This window comes from Artibeus jamaicensis, unplaced genomic scaffold, assembly GCF_021234435.1.
Source record: "Artibeus jamaicensis isolate MK-2021 breed Jamaican fruit bat unplaced genomic scaffold, CSHL_Jam_final contig_2259, whole genome shotgun sequence".
In the NCBI taxonomy this organism is placed as follows: domain Eukaryota; kingdom Metazoa; phylum Chordata; class Mammalia; order Chiroptera; family Phyllostomidae; genus Artibeus; species Artibeus jamaicensis.
This window is the reverse complement of record NW_026521468.1, coordinates 5,635,877-5,653,492: the sequence shown is the minus strand read 5'-3', so window position 1 is coordinate 5,653,492 and position 17,616 is coordinate 5,635,877. Positions and strand designations below refer to the sequence as shown.

The following is a 17,616-nucleotide window of genomic DNA, read 5'->3' as shown; positions in this document are numbered from 1 at the left end:
TTTTTGTGCTTAAAAATCTATCTAGCCCTGGCCCGGTAACTCAGTTAAGCGTGTCGTGATGTGCCACGGTTGTGGGTTCCATCCCAGTCAGGGAGCACATACAAGGATCAGCCAATGGCCCTGGCTGGTGTATCTCAGTGGATTGAGTGCGGGTTTCGAACCAAGGGGTCACCAGGTTGATTCCCAGTCAGGGCACATGCCTGGGTTGCAGGCCAGGTCCCCAGTGGGGGCCACATAAGAGGCAACCACACATGGATGGTTCTCTCCCTCTCTTCTTCCCCCTCTAAATAAATAAATAAATAATCGACCAACGAATGCATGAATAAGTGGAACAGCAAGTTGATATATTTCTCCCTACCCCCTTCCTCCCTCTCTAAAATCAATAATTAAAACATCTTTTTAAAAAATAAGTGGCCCTGGCTGGTGTGGCTCAGTGGATTGAGTGCTGGCCTACAAAGCAAAGGGTCACTAGTTCCATCTTCAGTCAGAGCATATACCTGGGTTGTGGGTCAGGTCCCCAGTAGGGGGCGCTCGAGAGGCAACTACACATTGATGCTTTTTTCCCTTTCTCCCTTGCCCTCTGTCTAAAAAATAAAATCCTTAAAAAATAATAAAAATCAATTAAAAATTTTAATCTAAATAGTATTGTATACATTGTTTTGCAAACTTTTATTTTTAGAGAGAGGGGAAAAGAGGGAGAGAAACATCAATGTGTGGTTGCCTCTCACATGCCCCCCACCAGGGACCAGGCCTGCAACCCAGGCATGTGCCCCAACTGGGAATTGAACCAGCAATGCTTTGGTTCACGGCCCCTGCTCAATCCACTGAGCTACAACAGCCAGGTTTTTTTCTCACTTTTTTTTTACATTTATTTATGCTATTTCATGTAGCTCCAGTTTGTGAATTTTAACTGCTGAATACTATTTCATTCTTTGACTATATACAGCACAGTTTATTTATTCATTCTACTAATGGGCTCTCAGGATGTGCCCAGTTTTCCATATTATTTACGGTGCTGTCACAGACATGCTATGCATGCCTCTTTGGCATGTATGTAAGCACCTCTCTAAAGAGAACCTAGAAGAATTTCTAGGCCACAGAGTATGTGCTTAACTTCACTAGTTAGATTGTAGTAGTTATTGCCAAATTGCTCTATAAAGCAATTGGACCAATTTACTCTCCAACAATGGCAGCCAGGCCACAGGGGAAAAGGTGAGGAGTGGAAGGCAGATGTGACAGCACTTGGCAAAGGCCCTGTGCCCAAGGGAGCAGAGTGCTAAGTAAGTGAAGATAAGATGGTGTCGTGGAAGCTGGTGTACCAGCCCACAGGGGCCAGATCACCTGGGGTACCGAGAGCAGCACCGCCCTGGAAGGATTTAAACAGACACTGCCTTAACCAGGTTGCTTATGCTGCGGTGTGGATGGATACTGTTATGGGAAAGACTCAGACCAAACACTGGAGGAAGTGGAACCTTTATTACGCATGCGGACCCAGAGGAGGTAGTCTCCAAATTCTGGGCCCTGGTGAGCGGGGAGCAATTGCTTATATAGGGCGAGGGGCGGTCTGTCACTTAGACCATTATTTCTGGTGCGAAAGCAAGCAGCTCACAGAAGCAAAAAGTAAAGTGTTATCTCTGGCGCACAGGGACAAGCAGCTTACAGAAGCAAGAAGCAAGGGGAAAAAGCCATAAACCAGTCATACCCTGGGTGCTGTACTATGTTTTAAAATAACTGCCAATTTCCTCTAACAATACTAGGAAATCGGAGGTCATCCAAAGCTAATACGAATACCACGGCAAGTGCTTTATATTTTTATTTATTTAACCCTCTAAAGACCCTGAGGTAAGTACTACTGTTACCTACTTTTTCCCCAAATAAGGAAAAGGTGCGAGAAAGGTCACACGCGGCCAGTGTATGCACCTCTCTCCCCTGCCCCTGCCCCACTGGGGGCTCAGGATGCCGCCTTGTGGCTGTAGGTCCAAAGCCGAACCACAGGTCCTCAAAGGGCCGACCTCCACGCGTCTGGGCAGATGCCTGGCCCAGTCTACCGCCCCCGGTCTGAGACTACTCTTGGTGGCCGGCCGCAGGCAGGAGACACGATCGCTCGCAGCTCCGCTCCGTGGTCCATCCGGCACTTGACAGACCAGTGCTCCCTGGACCCGCAGCCGCCTCCGGCCAGGAGGAAAGTCGGTCGGTCTCCAAGGAAGGAGGAATCGGGAGCCTAGGCCGGGTCGTGGCTCCTAGGTCTTAGGCTCGAGGGCAGGGATAGCGGGGCGGAGCCTCCTGGGTGCACTCCGGCGCTATCCCGGCCACCTTTGCTGGGTCCTAGGGGCGGGACGGCGAATCCGAGGAAAGATGGCGGCGCCCTGGTGTCGAGCTGTGCTGGGTGGAAGTCGGGGGTGGCGGGGCTTCAACACCTCGGGTGAGCTGTTTAAGGGTGCGGGACTCTCGCAGGTCTCCCTTTAGCCTACCTAACCCCTGAGACTCGAGCCAGCGCCCGCCCCGGCCTCCGCGGGTCCCGGCGGTTGCCCCGCCTGACGTCCCGCTCTCTGTCCGCAGCCGCGCTGAGCCGCAGGACCCCCCCACTGGGGCCGATGCCCAACGAGGACATCGATGTGAACAACCTGGAGCGGCTAGAGAAATACCGCAGCTTCGACCGCTACCGGCGCCGGGCTGAGCAGGAGGCGCGGGCCCCGCACTGGTGGCGGACCTACCGCGAGCACTTCGTGGAGGAATCAGGTGCGGGGCGACCAGAGCAAGGGCCCCACCGGCAACGTCGCCGAGCATTGGGGAACGGGCCAGGTCTACCAGAATTTTTCACACCTGTTGGTCCCCCTGCTTGGAAAATTCCTTCCCCACTATTGGAGTTCCACCTCAGATATTTCTACTCCTAAAATCCTTTCCTGGCTGGTCCCCGTCTCTTTGCTCCTAGAATAGTACGTGGCCCTGGCTACACCGCATCCTTACTTTCTCGTGGCGCCCCCCGCCTCCCCGCGATGGTGAGCTCCCTAAGGACAGGGGAATCCTGCCGGTCTTAACCTTCGTTGGATCCTGGCACCTGTATCACCTGTGTAGTGTGCAATACTTGGCTGAATGAAATTAAAAGCTCTGGGCAAGATGACTCGGAAACCCTGCCACTGAGCAACTGACAAATGCGTCCTTTAGGAAGGCATTTCCAGAGGCAGTGTTTGCAGTGGTTAAGGGCACTGACGTGGAGCGAAACCCAAGTCAGCCTCTTAGGAGTGATTTTCCTGAGATTTTATTTTTTCAACCATAAAATTAAAATAACTGCCTTTGTCACAAAATTGTGAGGATTAAAGGACACAGTCCGATGGAATTCCTGGATGATCCATCCTTAATGAGGGCTTAGTGTGTGTTAATTTCCATTATATTCCAACATAAATGGGAAAAGTGTTGGGTTAAACATCCTCTAGAGCCTTGCCACTCAGAAGTGTGTTCCGGGACCAGCAGCACAGGCATTACCTGGGAGCTTGTTAGAGATGTTGTTTCAGGGCCCACTCTGACCTGCTGAATCAGAATCAAATTTGTTAAGTTTCTCAGGTTTGTTTGTTAAAGTGCGAGCAGTGCTTCTTGAAGTCCTTGTAGCTTCAGCTTTTCTACTGAGCACCCAGGCGGGTGTCCGTGGCCAGCTGTGAACAGGCCTGCAGGTGATCAGTCCCAGCTGTAATTGGGAGGCCATCTGCTTACATTTCCCGTTTCCTAGACAGACAGCGTATCTTGGTTTAGGGATCAGACAGTGCAATCTCAAGCTTACCCGATTTGCTTAGCAACTGGACCCTGCTCAGGTCTATGAGGCAGGCTACACCGTATATTAGTTTTGTGAATTAAAGAGAATGCTTTGGCAGCCCAGGTTGGGCAAGTGAGAGGACCACGCAGGCACAGGTGGCTGTACCAAGGACTGAGTCCACTTCCTCTAACACATCTTCCCTCCCTAGATCCCAAAGACAAGGTTGACATTGGGCTGCCTCCACCCAAGGTCTGTCGGACCCAACAACTGTTGGAGCGAAAACAGGTCCTCCGGGAACTGCGGGCCAACGTGGAGGAGGAGCGGGCCGCCCGGCTGCGCACAGGTAAGCCCTCCCAGGGGAGAGGCCCCGGGTGTGTCCCCACCCCTACCTTGTGTCCAAACTGGCATCATTCCTTCCCAGGGCGTATCCCGCTGGAGGCTGTTCGGGCTGAATGGGAGAGGACCTGTGGCCCCTACCACAAGCAGCGTCTGGCAGAGTACTATGGCCTCTACCGAGACCTGTTCCACGGTGCCACTTTCGTGCCCCGTGTGCCCCTGCACGTGGCCTATACCGTGGGTGAGGATGAGTTGGTGCCTGTGTACCACGGCAATGAGGTCACGCCAACCGAGGTGAGTGCTGTGCCCTGTCCCTCCCTGTGTGGACAGACAGCCCAGTGGGGGGCCATAGACAGTCCTTTTCAAAAGCCTTTACAGAGGAGGTTTTTATGCTCCTTGAGGGCACGAGCTCAGCAGAGATGTGGTCTGAGTTGGAGTTTTGTTGTCCTATAGCTTCTCTTTTTGATTTCCTAATAAACAGCATCATGATAATTACCAAACAGAAGACCACAAAATGAAAGAAAAAGCAGCCACATCCTGGCCGGCCGCTTGCCATCTTCAGGGTGCCCCCCTCACCCCTGTCTGTTGACTCGTGGGCCTTCTTGTGGCTTAGCTCTCTTGAGAGGCAACTCTGCACGGTTCCTTGTAGAAGTTTCTCATTGCTGGTTTACCTCTGAAGGAGCTGTCAGAGATGTTTGGATCAGAGTGGGCTCTGCCTTCTTCAAGTCTCCCTCAGAGCCCTGCTCTCCAGAAAGCTCTCTTTATAATAGCCGTCTTCCCCTCCTGAGGGTGACAGCTCCCTCCTCCTTCCTCCATCAGGCTGCCCAGGCCCCAGAGGTGACCTATGAGGCGGACGAGGGCTCCACGTGGACACTGCTGCTCACCAACCTGGGTGGGTATCTAGGGCGCACTGGGCCTGTCTGCCTCCCTCACCTGCCGGGAGCCAGGGCCCTGGGGAGGGGGAGGGGGGAGGGGTGGCAGGGCCCTCAGTCAGTGGGTCTGTTTGTGTGCAGATGGACACCTGCTGGAGCCGGATGCCGAGTATATCCACTGGCTGGTGTGAGTACCTGGGGAAGGGCCGTGGGTCAGACATGCAGGGAGACCCTGGCATTGTGGGAAGGGCTGCCCCTGAATTTCCGTCTTAGATCCACTGTAGATTAGCCTCCCTCCCCTGGAGTCGGCCCCTCATCTCTGCTTCTGAGAGTGTCAGGGTCATATGGTCCAGTGGCTAAAGACAGGTCCAGAAGCAAAGCGGGCCATGGGCCTGGGCTGCTCCTACCAGCCTCTTGGTCTCCCTGAGCTCCTTTCCTCACCTGTGAGTCTAGGGTGATGCCTTCACATTCCTTAATCACCCCAAGGGGCTCTGTGACAATCAAACAGGAGAGGGACCATGAGAGGCCTATGCAGCTGTGGCCTGCCCGGGTCAGCCTGCCTTTTGTTTTCCTAGTGGCTTTTGGCTCTGAGCACCAGGCGGGTGACCCTAGCTTTGGGACTTCCGAGTAATCAAGTCCAGTGGCTGGGAGTCTGGTTCGTGTCACTTTTATTCAATGAAGTTATCCGCCGGTGCAGCGGGGCGCTTCTCCAGGCAGGCCCAGTGGCCATCCCGGTGCCAGGCTGGGTGGACACTCTGACACAGCCCCGAGCTTCAGGAAACAGAGAGAGAAACGGAGAAGCAGCTCCAAGGTGGCCTGGTCTCCACCTGAGTGGCCGTGACAGCCCCACCAGCTGCACAGGGCCCAGCAAACAGGCTGTTGGGCTTTGCTCTCATGCTGGCTGTCTGTGGGACCCTAGTCTTCCCTGCCTCTGAGCCCCAAGGGCTCACAGAGCCCTACCTCCTACTTGATGATCTGGTGGGGATCCTTCAGGGCCTGTGTGCCAGGGGGTTGCTTCAGCCTCTAGGGAGTAAGTGGTGGGGGTACTAATCTGCTATTAACGGCTTGCTTTTTCTCCTACAAGAACCAACATCCCGGGCAACAGGGTGGCTGAAGGACAGGAGACGTGCCCCTACCTCCCCCCGTTCCCCGCCCGGGGCTCTGGCTTCCACCGCTTTGCCTTCCTGCTCTTCAAGCAGGACAAGCCAATGGACTTCTCTGGGGACACCCGGCCTTCACCCTGGTAAATCTACACCCACCACGTGCCCCAGCACCACCTTCCCAGCCTCGGGCCAGCTTCCTAGCCATAGTCAGTTTTGCTCAGTTCTCTCTGTCAACTCAGGCCCTGAGACAGGCAGGGAGGAGTTGTGCTAGGCAGGCCCTAAGGGGCTTCTCAGGACTGGGGGCCAGGTTGGGGGCGGGGCTCCGGTGCCCAGTCCCCCTTATTCGGATTTCCCCATCTTCTCATAGTTACCAGCTTGCCCAGCGAACCTTCCACACATTTGATTTCTACAAGAAGCACCAGGAAGCCATGACCCCAGCTGGCCTGGCCTTCTTCCAGTGTCGCTGGGATGACTCGGTCACCCACATCTTCCACCAGCTTTTGGGTAAGGCCAGAGGGGCTAGTGGAGCAGGGTAGGTGACCTGACAGGCGGTTCTCCCCAGTCAGGGAGAAGTGGAGACGAGGCGAGGGGCTCCGGCCGGCAGCAGCCACACCCCCCACCCGCTCTTCCTGCAGACATGCGGGAGCCAGTGTTCGAGTTCGTCCGGCCGCCTCCTTACCACCCCAGGCAGAAGCACTTCCCCCACCGGCAGCCCTTGCGCTACCTGGACCGGTACAGAGACAGTCACGAACCCACCTACGGCATCTACTGAGTGGCCAGGCTGCCACCACCTTGGAGAGTGCTCCACGCCTCTCAAGCCACTCCGTCAGGCTCTGCAGGCAGGAACCATTCAGACCCAGCTCCAGAGCCACGCTGTGGGGTTGTAGGCCCTGCCTGCGGTAGCCCCCCTGTGGTCCCCCTAGCAGGCCCAGGGCCTGGGGGAGAAGTGGCAGCAGGGATGGCTATGTGAATAAAGACGGTTTCTGCTGTGCTGGTCTGGTCTGTGTTCCAGGAGCAGCCAATCCCATGAAGATGTATTGCTTCGTGGGTGGGAAGAGGGCAGCCCCCCACCCCAGCGGGTATCCCCTCCCCTCTGCCTCCGGAGGGCGTCAGAGGCCCTGTGATCCAGTGGCTGAAGACAGGTCCGGACGAAGAGCAGGCCATGGCCCCTGGGAACACATCTGCCAGCCCCGCCCATTAGCCCCTGGGCGAACAGTGCGATGCAGGCTCTTGGCCTGCTAACTAGTCACCTCAGACTTCAGGCACACACACCTCTGCTTGGGGCCCAGAGAGACTCTGCACCCTCCCTGGCTATGGTATTTCTGCCCTCTAAAGAAAAAGACTGCCCTGGCTGGTGTGGCTCAGCAGACAGGCCTGGCGTGTGAACCGAAGGGTCACGGGTTCAATTCCTAGTCGAACATGCCTGGGTTGTAGGCCAGGTCCCCAGTAGGGGGCGAGTGAGAGGCAACCACACATTGCTGTTTCCCTCTCTCCTTCCCTTCCCCTGTAAAAGTAAATTAAGTAAAATCTTTAAAAAAGAAAAGAAAGACTGCCTAGTAGCCAAGCAAGAGATCTGTACTCATTTTCCAGGAAGAAACGCGTTGCATTTATGACACAGGAGACGTGACACTGCCCTGCAGTGCGGGCGTCCCACAGCTCCCTCAGAACAGTCCCCTCCTCCAGCTGGTCCTGCCCAACACTCCCTGCTCCAGTGCAGATGGGTCAGCAGTCAGTGCCTCCTCTGTTCAGCTGCAGGGGACCCACCGCACTAAAATGAGGTTCCACCCTGGCTGGAGTGGCTCAGTGGGTTGAGCACCCACCTGTGAACTGAAGGGTTGCCAGTTCTGTTCCCAGACAGGGCACATGCCAGGTTGTCGGCCAGGTCCCCAGTAGGGGGCGCTCAAGAGGGAACCACAAAGGATGTTTCTCTTCCCCTTCTCTAAAAGTAAAATCTTTTTAAAAATAGAAAAGTGAAGTTCCATTACAGCCTAGAGAGGGGGTTCCGAGTGCAGTCGAAGAGCACCTTTCGGTTTCCATTGAAGGGGGTGTGAGAAAAACCATAGGACTGGTCTGTTGGTGACCAGAAATTTCCACCTCATTGTTCATGTGTAGCAGAGAGAAGGGAGACATCTGGTTTGGTAAATGCCTGAAGCTCAGCTCCAGGGAAAAGTGCAGCGGAGCCCGGTGGGTCAGGAGAGAGCATTTAATGAGCACATGCTGCGTGCCCCTGCTCTTAGCTCTTACTGCCAGGCGCTCCCAGTGCTCTCTCATCCGGACTCTAAAACGCGGTTGGCCGCGGTGGTGGTATTAGCTTTTCAGATGAAGGTTCCAGGTGATGGCCAGGGGGAGGCCGGTGGCCCGTTGGAATTCTTATCTAGTGGCTGGTACTGGATCCCCTGCTCAGGAGCTGCTGGGCAGAGAGAGGATCTAGGGAGTCGGGATGAAGGTCCCAGGGTGGGACGAGTGAGAACTGGACCCCAACTCCCTGCCTGGGGTGGCAGGAGTGGCTCTGAGCCTAGATGAGGGGAGTCTCGGGGCTGGATTGGGTGTACTGCAGCCCTCGGCCGCCAGAGTGGAGGCTGGTCCGCGTCCTCCAGGAAGGGTGTCACCTCTGCCCCCAAGACAGGTCCTCATTCTTCCCCACCGCGCCGCAGGGTTCGCGGCTCCTTTAAGAGGCCGGGCCGTCTCCGGGCGGGACTCGGGCCTGCCCTCTTGCCCGCCGGCCGCCGCCATGGCCAAGGAGCTACTGGAGGACAAGCTGACCTGCGCCATCTGCCTGGAGCTCTACGAGGACCCGGTGACGCTGCCCTGTGGCCACAACTTCTGCGGGGCCTGCATCCGGGACGGGTGGAGCCGCCGCGAGAAGGTGTGCCCCGAGTGCCGGGCACCCTTCCCCGACCACGCCGAGCTGCGCCGCAACGTGGCGCTCACCGACGTGCTCAAAGTGGTGCGCGCCGAGCCTGGCCCAGCCCCGGGCCCCGCTGCGACCCCTTGCGCGGACCCGCGCGCCGACGTCGACGTAGGCGCGCGCTGCCCCCAGCACGGACGGCTGCTCGAGCTCTTCTGCCGCACCGAGGGCCGCTGCGTGTGCAGCGCGTGCACCGTGAGCGAGTGTCGCCTCCACGAGAGGGTGCTGCTGGAAGTTGAGCGCCGGGAGCACGAGGTGACACGCCGCAGGGGCAGGGGCGGGGGGGGGCGGGTGCTGTGGCGGTGCATCCTGCTCTCTCCCTGTGTGTGGCGGCAGCTTCAGCAGGAGGCAGCTTTGCGGTGTTTTTATTCCAAGAAGGCGGTGATCAGAAAATACATACTTGGAATAGATTTCCGAGCTGGGGACAAGCCAGGGTTATGGGAGAGAGTAGCTGAGGTGGAGTGAGTCCCTCAGGGAGCCCAGAGCCCCAGCGCAGGAGGATAATTAATTCCTGTGGCCGCCTAGATCACAGGGAATGAAGCCTGGATGGTACTGTTGGCGGCATGAAGACCGAACGTTAAGCATGAGGGTTTGCAGCAGTCCAGTAAATGACAGCAACAAGGAGAGGGAGGAACAGGTGGTACAACCAGATGAGCCGAGGGACACTGGAGCCTGAGGGAGGGCAAGTGATGAGGGTCTGCATGGGTGTCCTGTGGGGCCCGCCCAGTGAACCGGAAGAGTCTGTCTTCCATTCCCCACTGGGGGCCTGGACGAAGGCGTAGCACTGGGCTTAGCAACCTCTGACGACTTCAGCCAAACTGTCGGCTTCTATCACCCGTTTCCTTATCTGGAAGTGAGATCACACCATCCTTACCTCAGAGTGTTGCTGAGAGCAGAGGAAGTAAGATAGGGTCTTAACCAAGTGTAGGGTACCAAATCTTGGGGAGGGTAGGCGGACAGAGTTTTTCCGACTCCCAGGAGATGACATTTTGATCTTCAAGGGCACCAGAGCAGGCACAACCGAATAGGAGTATTCTCTTACCCTCGTGCCCAAGGTCAGGCATCTGGAAGAGCCATCTTATGTATGCACTGCCCCGCCCACTCTGGACCACCATCTCCTCCCTTCAAGGCCCAGAGTGAGCAGAGTTACAACCCAGAGAGAGCTGGTGCTCTGCCCAGGTTGCTCACACTGTGAGATGGACTGGACATCAGGTCTTCAGCCCAAGTCTTCCCCTCTGCCCATGCACTGCCCTGTTCCAGGTGGGGAAGGGGCTTTGTCTAGACCTCACAGAGATGCTGACTCAAATCTCCTAGGGCCCAGACCAAGGCCGGTGCTCTGTGCACTGGACCACTGGTCAGCCTCACCTGGGGCAGCACGACAAGGGGATGCCCAGCATCTGCAGGTGTTTGTTGATTGACTGAGGAGGTACTTCACAGCCAGTCCTGGCCCCTTCATGTCACTTGTCCCCTGTCCCCTGGTGGGCACCACAGGCCCAGCTGAGAGCCATGCAGGAGGTCACCCGGCAGCAGGCCACCCAGGCTGAGAGCCAGCTACAGGAGCTGCAGCAGCAACGCAGCCACATCCAGGTACAGGTCTGTCCCACCCAACACCTCTTCGTGTTGTGTCCCTCAGGCGGCCACCAGCTGGTCCCTGTGACACTGGGCAGGTGGTATGAGCTACCTTGGAAGTGCTTCCTGAAATTGGGAAGCGAGGGGCTGCACAGGGGGAAGAGGTTTCAGGGGCCCCAGCTCCCCATATCCACCCCTCTCAGCCCGGTGGGGAGCTGTCGCCCCAGCCTGCCTTGGTATGGGGCAGGGCCCTGGCCACCCTAGGCTCCTCCTGTGCCCATCCAGAGCTCGGCCTGCACCCTGGCTTCCAGGGTCTCTGGCAAGTTCAGCTGCCTGATTCAGGCCCTGGAGATGCGTCGGGACTTAGCACTGAGGGACATCAAGGTGGCGGAGACACAGGCACTGGCACAGGCCCAGGAGGAGGAACAGCGACTACAGGGCCACCTGGAGGCCGTGACTCACGTTGACCGCAGGATCCAGGGCCTCCTGGAGCAGCTGGATGACCAAACCTTCCTCCAGGTACCAGGGCAAAGGGTGGTAGGTTGGGGGACCCAACATCTGCCCCTTGCATCCTGGCTGACTACAACTGTCCTCGGAACTCAGGAATCACAGCTCCTGGAGCCGCCAGGGCTTCTTGGGCCACTGACTCTTCCACAGTGGGACGCAGATAAACAGCTAGGTGGCCTGAAGGAGAGTCTGAGCCAGCTTTGTGGCCTCCTCTTGGACGAGGATGGTCCCCTCTTGGATGAGGGGACACCAGCTGAGGCTGCTGACTTGGCTCCCATGGGTAAGGCTGCCCCAGGATCTCTTCCTACCCCGCCAGGCCCAGTGGTCCTTCCCACTGCGGGTGGGAGTGGAGTCAGCCCACCATGAGCTCCCTTTCTCATTGCTCCCCTAACTCTACTTTGCCCTCTAGAGGCCCCAGGTGTCCCAGCATCGGTCCCAAGCCCAATTTGTCCGCTGAGGAGGAAACTCTGGCAGAGTAAGGGGACTAGGGGCATGTGTGTGCACGTGTGTGTGAGTTCGTTGTGCAGGGATGTGGGTGTGTCTGTCCACATGTGTACCACACACATGTGTGCACTTGTGAGTGCGTGTATGTGCACACGCTGTGACTGTCCCATCCGTGCCCTTCTCTGGGTCTGTCCTCGCCCCCCACACACCTGTGGCAGGTGGAGATTCCAGGCACACAGGTCTGGAATCAGTGGCGATTCTTCTGCTGTTCTCAAGTTAGGTTACCTTTCCAGACCTCCGCTCTCTCTTCTGAAATGAGGCTCACAGGAGGCTCTGCCCCCGGAGGTAGCCGCCCTCTCCCTTTGGGGTACAGGAGGGCGGACGTGCACAGGCGTGCTGCCCGCTCGCTCACCTTCAGTCCCTCTCTCCCTAACAGATTATCGCAATCTGACCTTCGACCCAGAGAGCGCCAACCGCCACCTCTACCTGTCCCGGCAGGCCCAGCAGGTAAAGCACTGTCGAAAGCCCCGGGGCCCAGCCGAGCGGGGCAGCTACGAGCTCTGGCAGGTTCAGTGCACCCAGAGCTTCCGGTCGGGGCGGCACTACTGGGAGGTGCACGCATCTCACCACTCGGTGACACTGGGCGTCGCCTACCCGGAGCTGGCACGGCACAAGCTGGGGCCCCACACGGACAACATCGGCCGCGGACCCAGCTCGTGGGGGCTCTGCGTCCAGGAGGATTGTGCCCAGGCCTGGCACAATGGGGAGTCCCAGCGCCTCCCAGGGGTGTCGGGGAAGCTCCTGGGCGTGGACTTGGACCTGGCCTCTGGCTGCCTCACCTTCTATAGCCTGGAGCCCAAGGTCCAGCGCCTGCACACCTTCCATGCCATCTTCACCAAGCCCCTCTGCCCCATTTTCTGGCTTCTAGAGGGTAGGACCCTGACCCTGTGCCATAGGCCTGAGGCCAGGCTCCCTCCAGGGCTCCAGGAAGAGGCCTCTGGGCTCAGCTGAGGAAGGCACCGGATGGAAATCTGGGCTGGGGCAGGTGCCACTGTGCCTGTGTGCCCGAGAGCTGCCCAGCCCTTGGCCTGAGGGCCTAAGGCCACAGCTATAATAGGACCAGCTGTTGGCCAGAAGACCGACTCGGGACCAGGCTGGGCCACTTGTGGGCGTGGGGAGGACCCCCCACAATACTGGAGTTCACTTTTCCAGCCTCTTTGAAGGGGACAGGGACTAGGAATGAGATAAAATGGGAGGCCCCTGTCCCAGGCAGTACCCAGTTCTCAGTGTCGCGGGGCCTCAGAGGCTAGGGCTGTGGCCAGCTAGCACACGTGTCTGCCCCAGGGCACCTCCCACCAGACAGGGCAGACCAGGGAGGGTCGGGTGTGGGGAGCTGAGCCACGGAGCACTCACTCCCCCAGAAAACTCAGAGAAAAGGCGTTTTTACCTCTTCCTTCCTGGTCTCTATTTCTTTTTTTTTTTCCTAACAGTTTGGTATATTTTGGCTTGCTATTATGTACATCCTCGTGATTGCCATTCCATAAACAGTTGTGTTTTCTGCATTTTTCACATGATAAAAATTGTTTCCAGAATGATTACTATATAAACAGTTGTACTAGTGAGTCTCAGGGTTTATTTACACATGACTGGACACTGAAATTGTTTTATTGGGGGCCATAAAAATATCGCCACAATGAATGTTTTTGAGCAGGGGGCTTTGTACAAGCTGAAGTGGAATTGCTCTGTAGAAAAACAGTGAGCCCTGGAAGATTTTATGTTTGAACCAAAGGCCAGAACGGCACATTCCTGAGTCAACTTGATCCCTCTGTCACCTCCCCTCTGCCCACCGTCCCCTCATCATGTCAGCCAGCCGTGGCGGCACCTGGGCCTGTCGTCCCGACCAGGGTTGGGGGGGGGACACACACTGACACGCACCCAGCACGCTGCGCTGGGCCCCTTTGCTGTTGAGAACACGCTCCGGGGAGAACCCTGCACGAGTCATGGCTTGTGTTGGTGGCTGTGGGCTGCTGGGTCAGAGGGCAGCTGTAATTTTGTTACTGAACACATCCCAGTTCTTGATCTGTAGGGTGATTACAAAGCAAATGCTTTGTAACTTCTTATATTGTATGTACTTGTACGCAAATATTTGTATTTGTTAAAACGGACCTCCCTCCCGTGTTGCAATCTGGCCTTGGTCGCTGCTACCGTCATGAGCCCCTTTGGCGTCCTTGCTCCTTGGTAGTGTGGCCCTCTGGTCAAGGACAAGGCCAGGCCTCTGACTGGTGCGGCCTGGGCAAGGGGCTCCCAGTCGGATCCCTAAGCTGGGGGGCTCCCCAAACTTGGGGGGGGTTCAAACACTGGGCAGCCTGACAGAGGGACAGGAAGCAACAGGACCTCACTGAGCAGGCAGGTTAAGGCCCAGTGGGGCTGGAAGCTGGACGGGGCTGGCCTCATGGCCACCCCTGCTGGCTGCCCAGAGCACTGACCACCGCCATCAATCCTGACACCAAAGCCTCAATACTCGTGCCCACCTGCTTGAACCCACGCTCTGCAGGGACAGGAAGGACGACTGGCTCCCTTTTTACTTCCGTGGTGAGAAGTGTTTGGGGACACTTGCTCCGTGGGTTTACTTTTTTGTCCCTTCCATGTGGATCTCAGGGGGCGTTCTGTACTGCGACTATTAAGTTTTGTGGCCTGAGACAAGATGGCACCGCCATTTCTGTAGAGTGGCCCTGGCGCAGCACTTCTCGACATGGGACAAAACATAGAACATTTACGGGTCTCTCGGAAAGCTTCAAATTAAACTCGCCTGGTCCACCTGATTCTGACGGAAAAACGCACTGCTAGGGAGGGACTGGAAGCATGGACTTGGGGTGTCACATCTGAACAGCCAATTTCCACCCCACGGCTCACAGCTTCTGGGCTTCTGTGAGGCAGAATCAGAATGGACACACAGAACAGGGGCGGGGGAGGGTGGGGACATTTTACAAAACACGGACTCTTACAGCATAGGACAGAGAGCAATAGTGTAATAACTCTACGGTACCAGGGGGCACTGAAAATATTGGGGGGGACACTCCATAAAGTGTACAATTCTCTAACCACCATGCTGTACACCTGAAATTCATATAAAACAAATTAAATTGTAACTGAAAAAAAAAAACCCTGCAAGTTAATAGATTAATAAAAGACGGGAGCTTAGTGGCCAGTGGAGTTGGAGGGCGTTGGGTTGGAGGTCGGAGAGGTGACGAGTAGGGCAGAGGCTGCTCCGAAGGAAACAGAAATTCAGGTACCTGGGATCCGGAAGTCGGGGGAGCCAGGGGAACCTCCTGAGATGCGGAGGGGAAAGGATGCCGTTGGAGAGGGCCCCACCCAGCGGAGCTGTCGGCCGCGGAGCTGTCGGCCTCGGCTGGGGGCTGAGCAGAGCCCCTCGCAGGTTCTCCTGGGGGACTTCCCAGAAGGAAAGAAGTAAACCAGGGAAGGGAAAGGCAGACCTGGGATCCAGGGCCACACAGTGGAATTCGACGTGAAAGGGAAGCGAACGAGAATCTAAATCTCCAGAAATCTGAGTCCCGCCCCCTCTTCCACACACAGGCTAGAGGCCCCTCGGACACGTGACACGGGGGTGACCTTGGAGAGAGACTCATCCCAGTGAACAAGAGCGGGGAGTAGGCAGGGCACAGGACTGTCCGATTTTTATCAGTATAAGCCTCATTGTTTACTTTTAAAACACTCTAAATATGATTTGGAATAAACGCAAGTCTGATTTTTTAAAAAGTACGCCAAAACATTTTGAAAAAGAATGTGGTTTGAATCTGGTTTCAGTTTCTTTCAAAGATGCAAGCAAAGTTAGGATGGCTTGTTAATTATTCTCATTGTTTGGGCTGTTTTTGCTTGTTCTTTTTGTTTCTGTTCAACCTTTTTCTTTTCTTTTCTTAAGCAATACTGCAGGCCTGGCTGGTGTAGCTCGGTAGATTGAGCACAGGCCTGTGAACCAAAGGGTCACCAGTTTGATTCCCAGTCAGGGCACATGCCTGGGTTTCGGGCCAGGTCCCCAGTAGGGGGCGCACGAGAGGCAACCACGCATTGCTGTTTCTCTCCCTTTTTCTCCTTTCCATCTCTCTCTCTCTAAAAATAAATAAATCTTTTAAAAAATAAAATAACCCTGGCTGGTGTAGCTCAGTGGATTGAGTGCGGGCCTGTGAATCAGACGGTCAAGGTTAGATTCCCAGTCAGGGCACATGCCTGGGTTGCAGGCCAGTTTCCAGCAGGGAACACATGAGAGGCAACCACACATTGATATTTCTCTCCCTCTTTCCTTCCCTTCCCCTGTAAAGATAAATGAATAAAATCTTAAAAAATAACAATAAAATAAAATAAGCAAAACTGCAGTCAGACAGACTCACATACAAGGTTTAAGATTATTTTCAGCCTGCATCTTCTGGGTTTAAATTCTTTCTCCTCCGCAGGACTAGTTATGTGACCTACGGCTCCCACATTTCACAACACAGTCCTCGCAAGGATAGAGGGGGAGAGAGAGATGTAGGCACGGACATGCTCCAGCAGAGCTCAGAAAGCACCAGTTATACTTTCCCCTTAAGAGCCAACTCATTTAAAAAAGAGTGACTATATTGGGCAAGCAACTTTATGCTACTGCAAATGAAAATATCAAAACGCCTCCACCCAGACAAACCCCATCTCCACGCCTTCCTGGGCGAGCAGATTTCCCTGAACCAGCCGTGGCCAGGAGAGAGGGCCAGCTGGGACTCACCCCTGAGCACCCCCAACCCAAGAGGCACCCTGTCCCCTCCAGAATCATGCACGTGGTCTCAGCAAGTCCAGGCAGCCTGGCTGCCAAGCCACGGTGCAGGGTGGTGCTGATGCTTGTGCCTCTGAACCATTCTGGTCTTGGCAAATGAGAGCGGGTCATGATCAAGGCCCCCCCCCCGCCCCCCCGCCGTTGGAAAGCAACGTATGGAACTCATTACCCGCCTTGCCACCAAACTGGGCACGCCCCGGCCCTCCCTCTGCTACTCCTTCCACCCTGAAGATCCTTTCCCATCCTAGTTTGTGTGGCCGGAGTCTGAGCAGTCAGTCCAAGAAAGCCCAGCTCAAATGTCACTTCTTCCCTGAGGGTCTTCAGGAAGCCCCCTTCCTTTCCCATGAACCAGCCCCCCAGGTAGGAGTGGATGGCGCCTCTCTCGTAGTAGTTCATAGATCCTGGTTTTCTGATGTCAAGAGGCGCTGCACAGCGTATTTCTAAATTAGACTCTTAACCTGTGGTCTTGCGGAGAAAGTCTATCTTCATTTTCATTGTCTTCTAGCCAAAATGGCATATCTCTCGGTTATGAACAGAGAGGAGACACCACAATGCTACCAGCAGTACTTGTGACTTGTCACTGAAATTAGAGACTTTCATAGCAGTGGTGACAGACACCTTGAAGTACCACTGATGTTCGTCACCGTTACAGTAACTGTGAGGCCTCGAGCAGATCTTGTTCTGTATGGTGTTAAAGAAACATATATATAACATTATCACAAATTTGTTTCTTTAATGTTTCTTACCTGTGTTTCAGGGTAACTGGTTTCCATGGAATCCCACGAATTTTACTTTGTACGTCAAAAAGCGTGACTTCGAAGAGGGCTCTGTAGGCTGCGCCAGGCTTTGAGAGGGTCCCGGGCACATGAGACAGGCTCACCCCTTTATTCCTTTCACTTTGGGGCCTCATCAGCAGAAGGTCTGCAGGCCTTGGGGTAGACAGACTTGCCTAAGTTCTGTTTTTTTTATTTTAGCATAGTTATCTATTTAAAGAAAAGTCACACCCTGACTGGTGTAGCTCAGTGGATTGAGCGCGGCCTGTGAACCAAAAGATCAGGATTCAGTTCCCCATCAGGGCACATGCCTGGGCTGCAGGCCAGTTCCCAGCAGGGGATGCACCAGAAGCAACCATACGCTGATGTTTCTCTCCTTCCTTTCCCTTCTAAAGATAAATAAATTTAAAAAATACTAAATGTAAACCGTGAAAGTGAGCGTGTTAGCTTTTAAAAAAAGAAAAAGTCACACAGACAACTCAGAGTTCCCATGCACCTCACTCCCAACTCCCCCTTTTGTGGACATCTGACATGACT

The 17,616-nt window shown here is 55.4% G+C and overlaps 2 protein-coding genes across 4 annotated transcripts; both read left to right on the top strand.

The window, feature by feature from the left end:
* The first annotated feature begins 2,311 nt into the window (after positions 1–2,311).
* On the top strand, positions 2,312–7,050 carry MRPL38 (mitochondrial ribosomal protein L38). The gene is made up of 9 exons (XM_037158033.2): positions 2,312–2,422; positions 2,560–2,739; positions 3,957–4,091; positions 4,170–4,378; positions 4,904–4,976; positions 5,098–5,143; positions 6,041–6,199; positions 6,427–6,563; positions 6,695–7,050. The coding sequence occupies exons 1-9, from the start codon at positions 2,356–2,358 to the stop codon at positions 6,829–6,831; spliced, it is 1,143 nt and encodes a 380-aa protein (XP_037013928.2). The 5' UTR covers positions 2,312–2,355; the 3' UTR covers positions 6,832–7,050.
* A 98-nt stretch (positions 7,051–7,148) lies between these two features.
* Positions 7,149–13,109, top strand: TRIM65 (tripartite motif containing 65). 3 transcript variants are annotated; one of them, XM_037157991.2, is made up of 7 exons: positions 7,149–8,243; positions 8,714–9,222; positions 10,459–10,554; positions 10,822–11,055; positions 11,140–11,323; positions 11,453–11,518; positions 11,924–13,109. In XM_037157991.2, the coding sequence occupies exons 2-7, from the start codon at positions 8,791–8,793 to the stop codon at positions 12,496–12,498; spliced, it is 1,587 nt and encodes a 528-aa protein (XP_037013886.2). In that variant the 5' UTR covers positions 7,149–8,243; positions 8,714–8,790; the 3' UTR covers positions 12,499–13,109. The 3 variants fall into 3 exon arrangements, with proteins under 3 accessions (XP_037013886.2, XP_037013887.2, XP_037013885.2); XM_037157992.2 differs by lacking the exon at positions 7,149–8,243 and having other exon boundaries at positions 8,358–9,222; positions 11,453–11,832; positions 11,924–12,013; XM_037157990.2 differs by lacking the exons at positions 7,149–8,243; positions 11,453–11,518 and having other exon boundaries at positions 8,358–9,222.
* Positions 13,110–17,616: the final 4,507 nt, after the last annotated feature.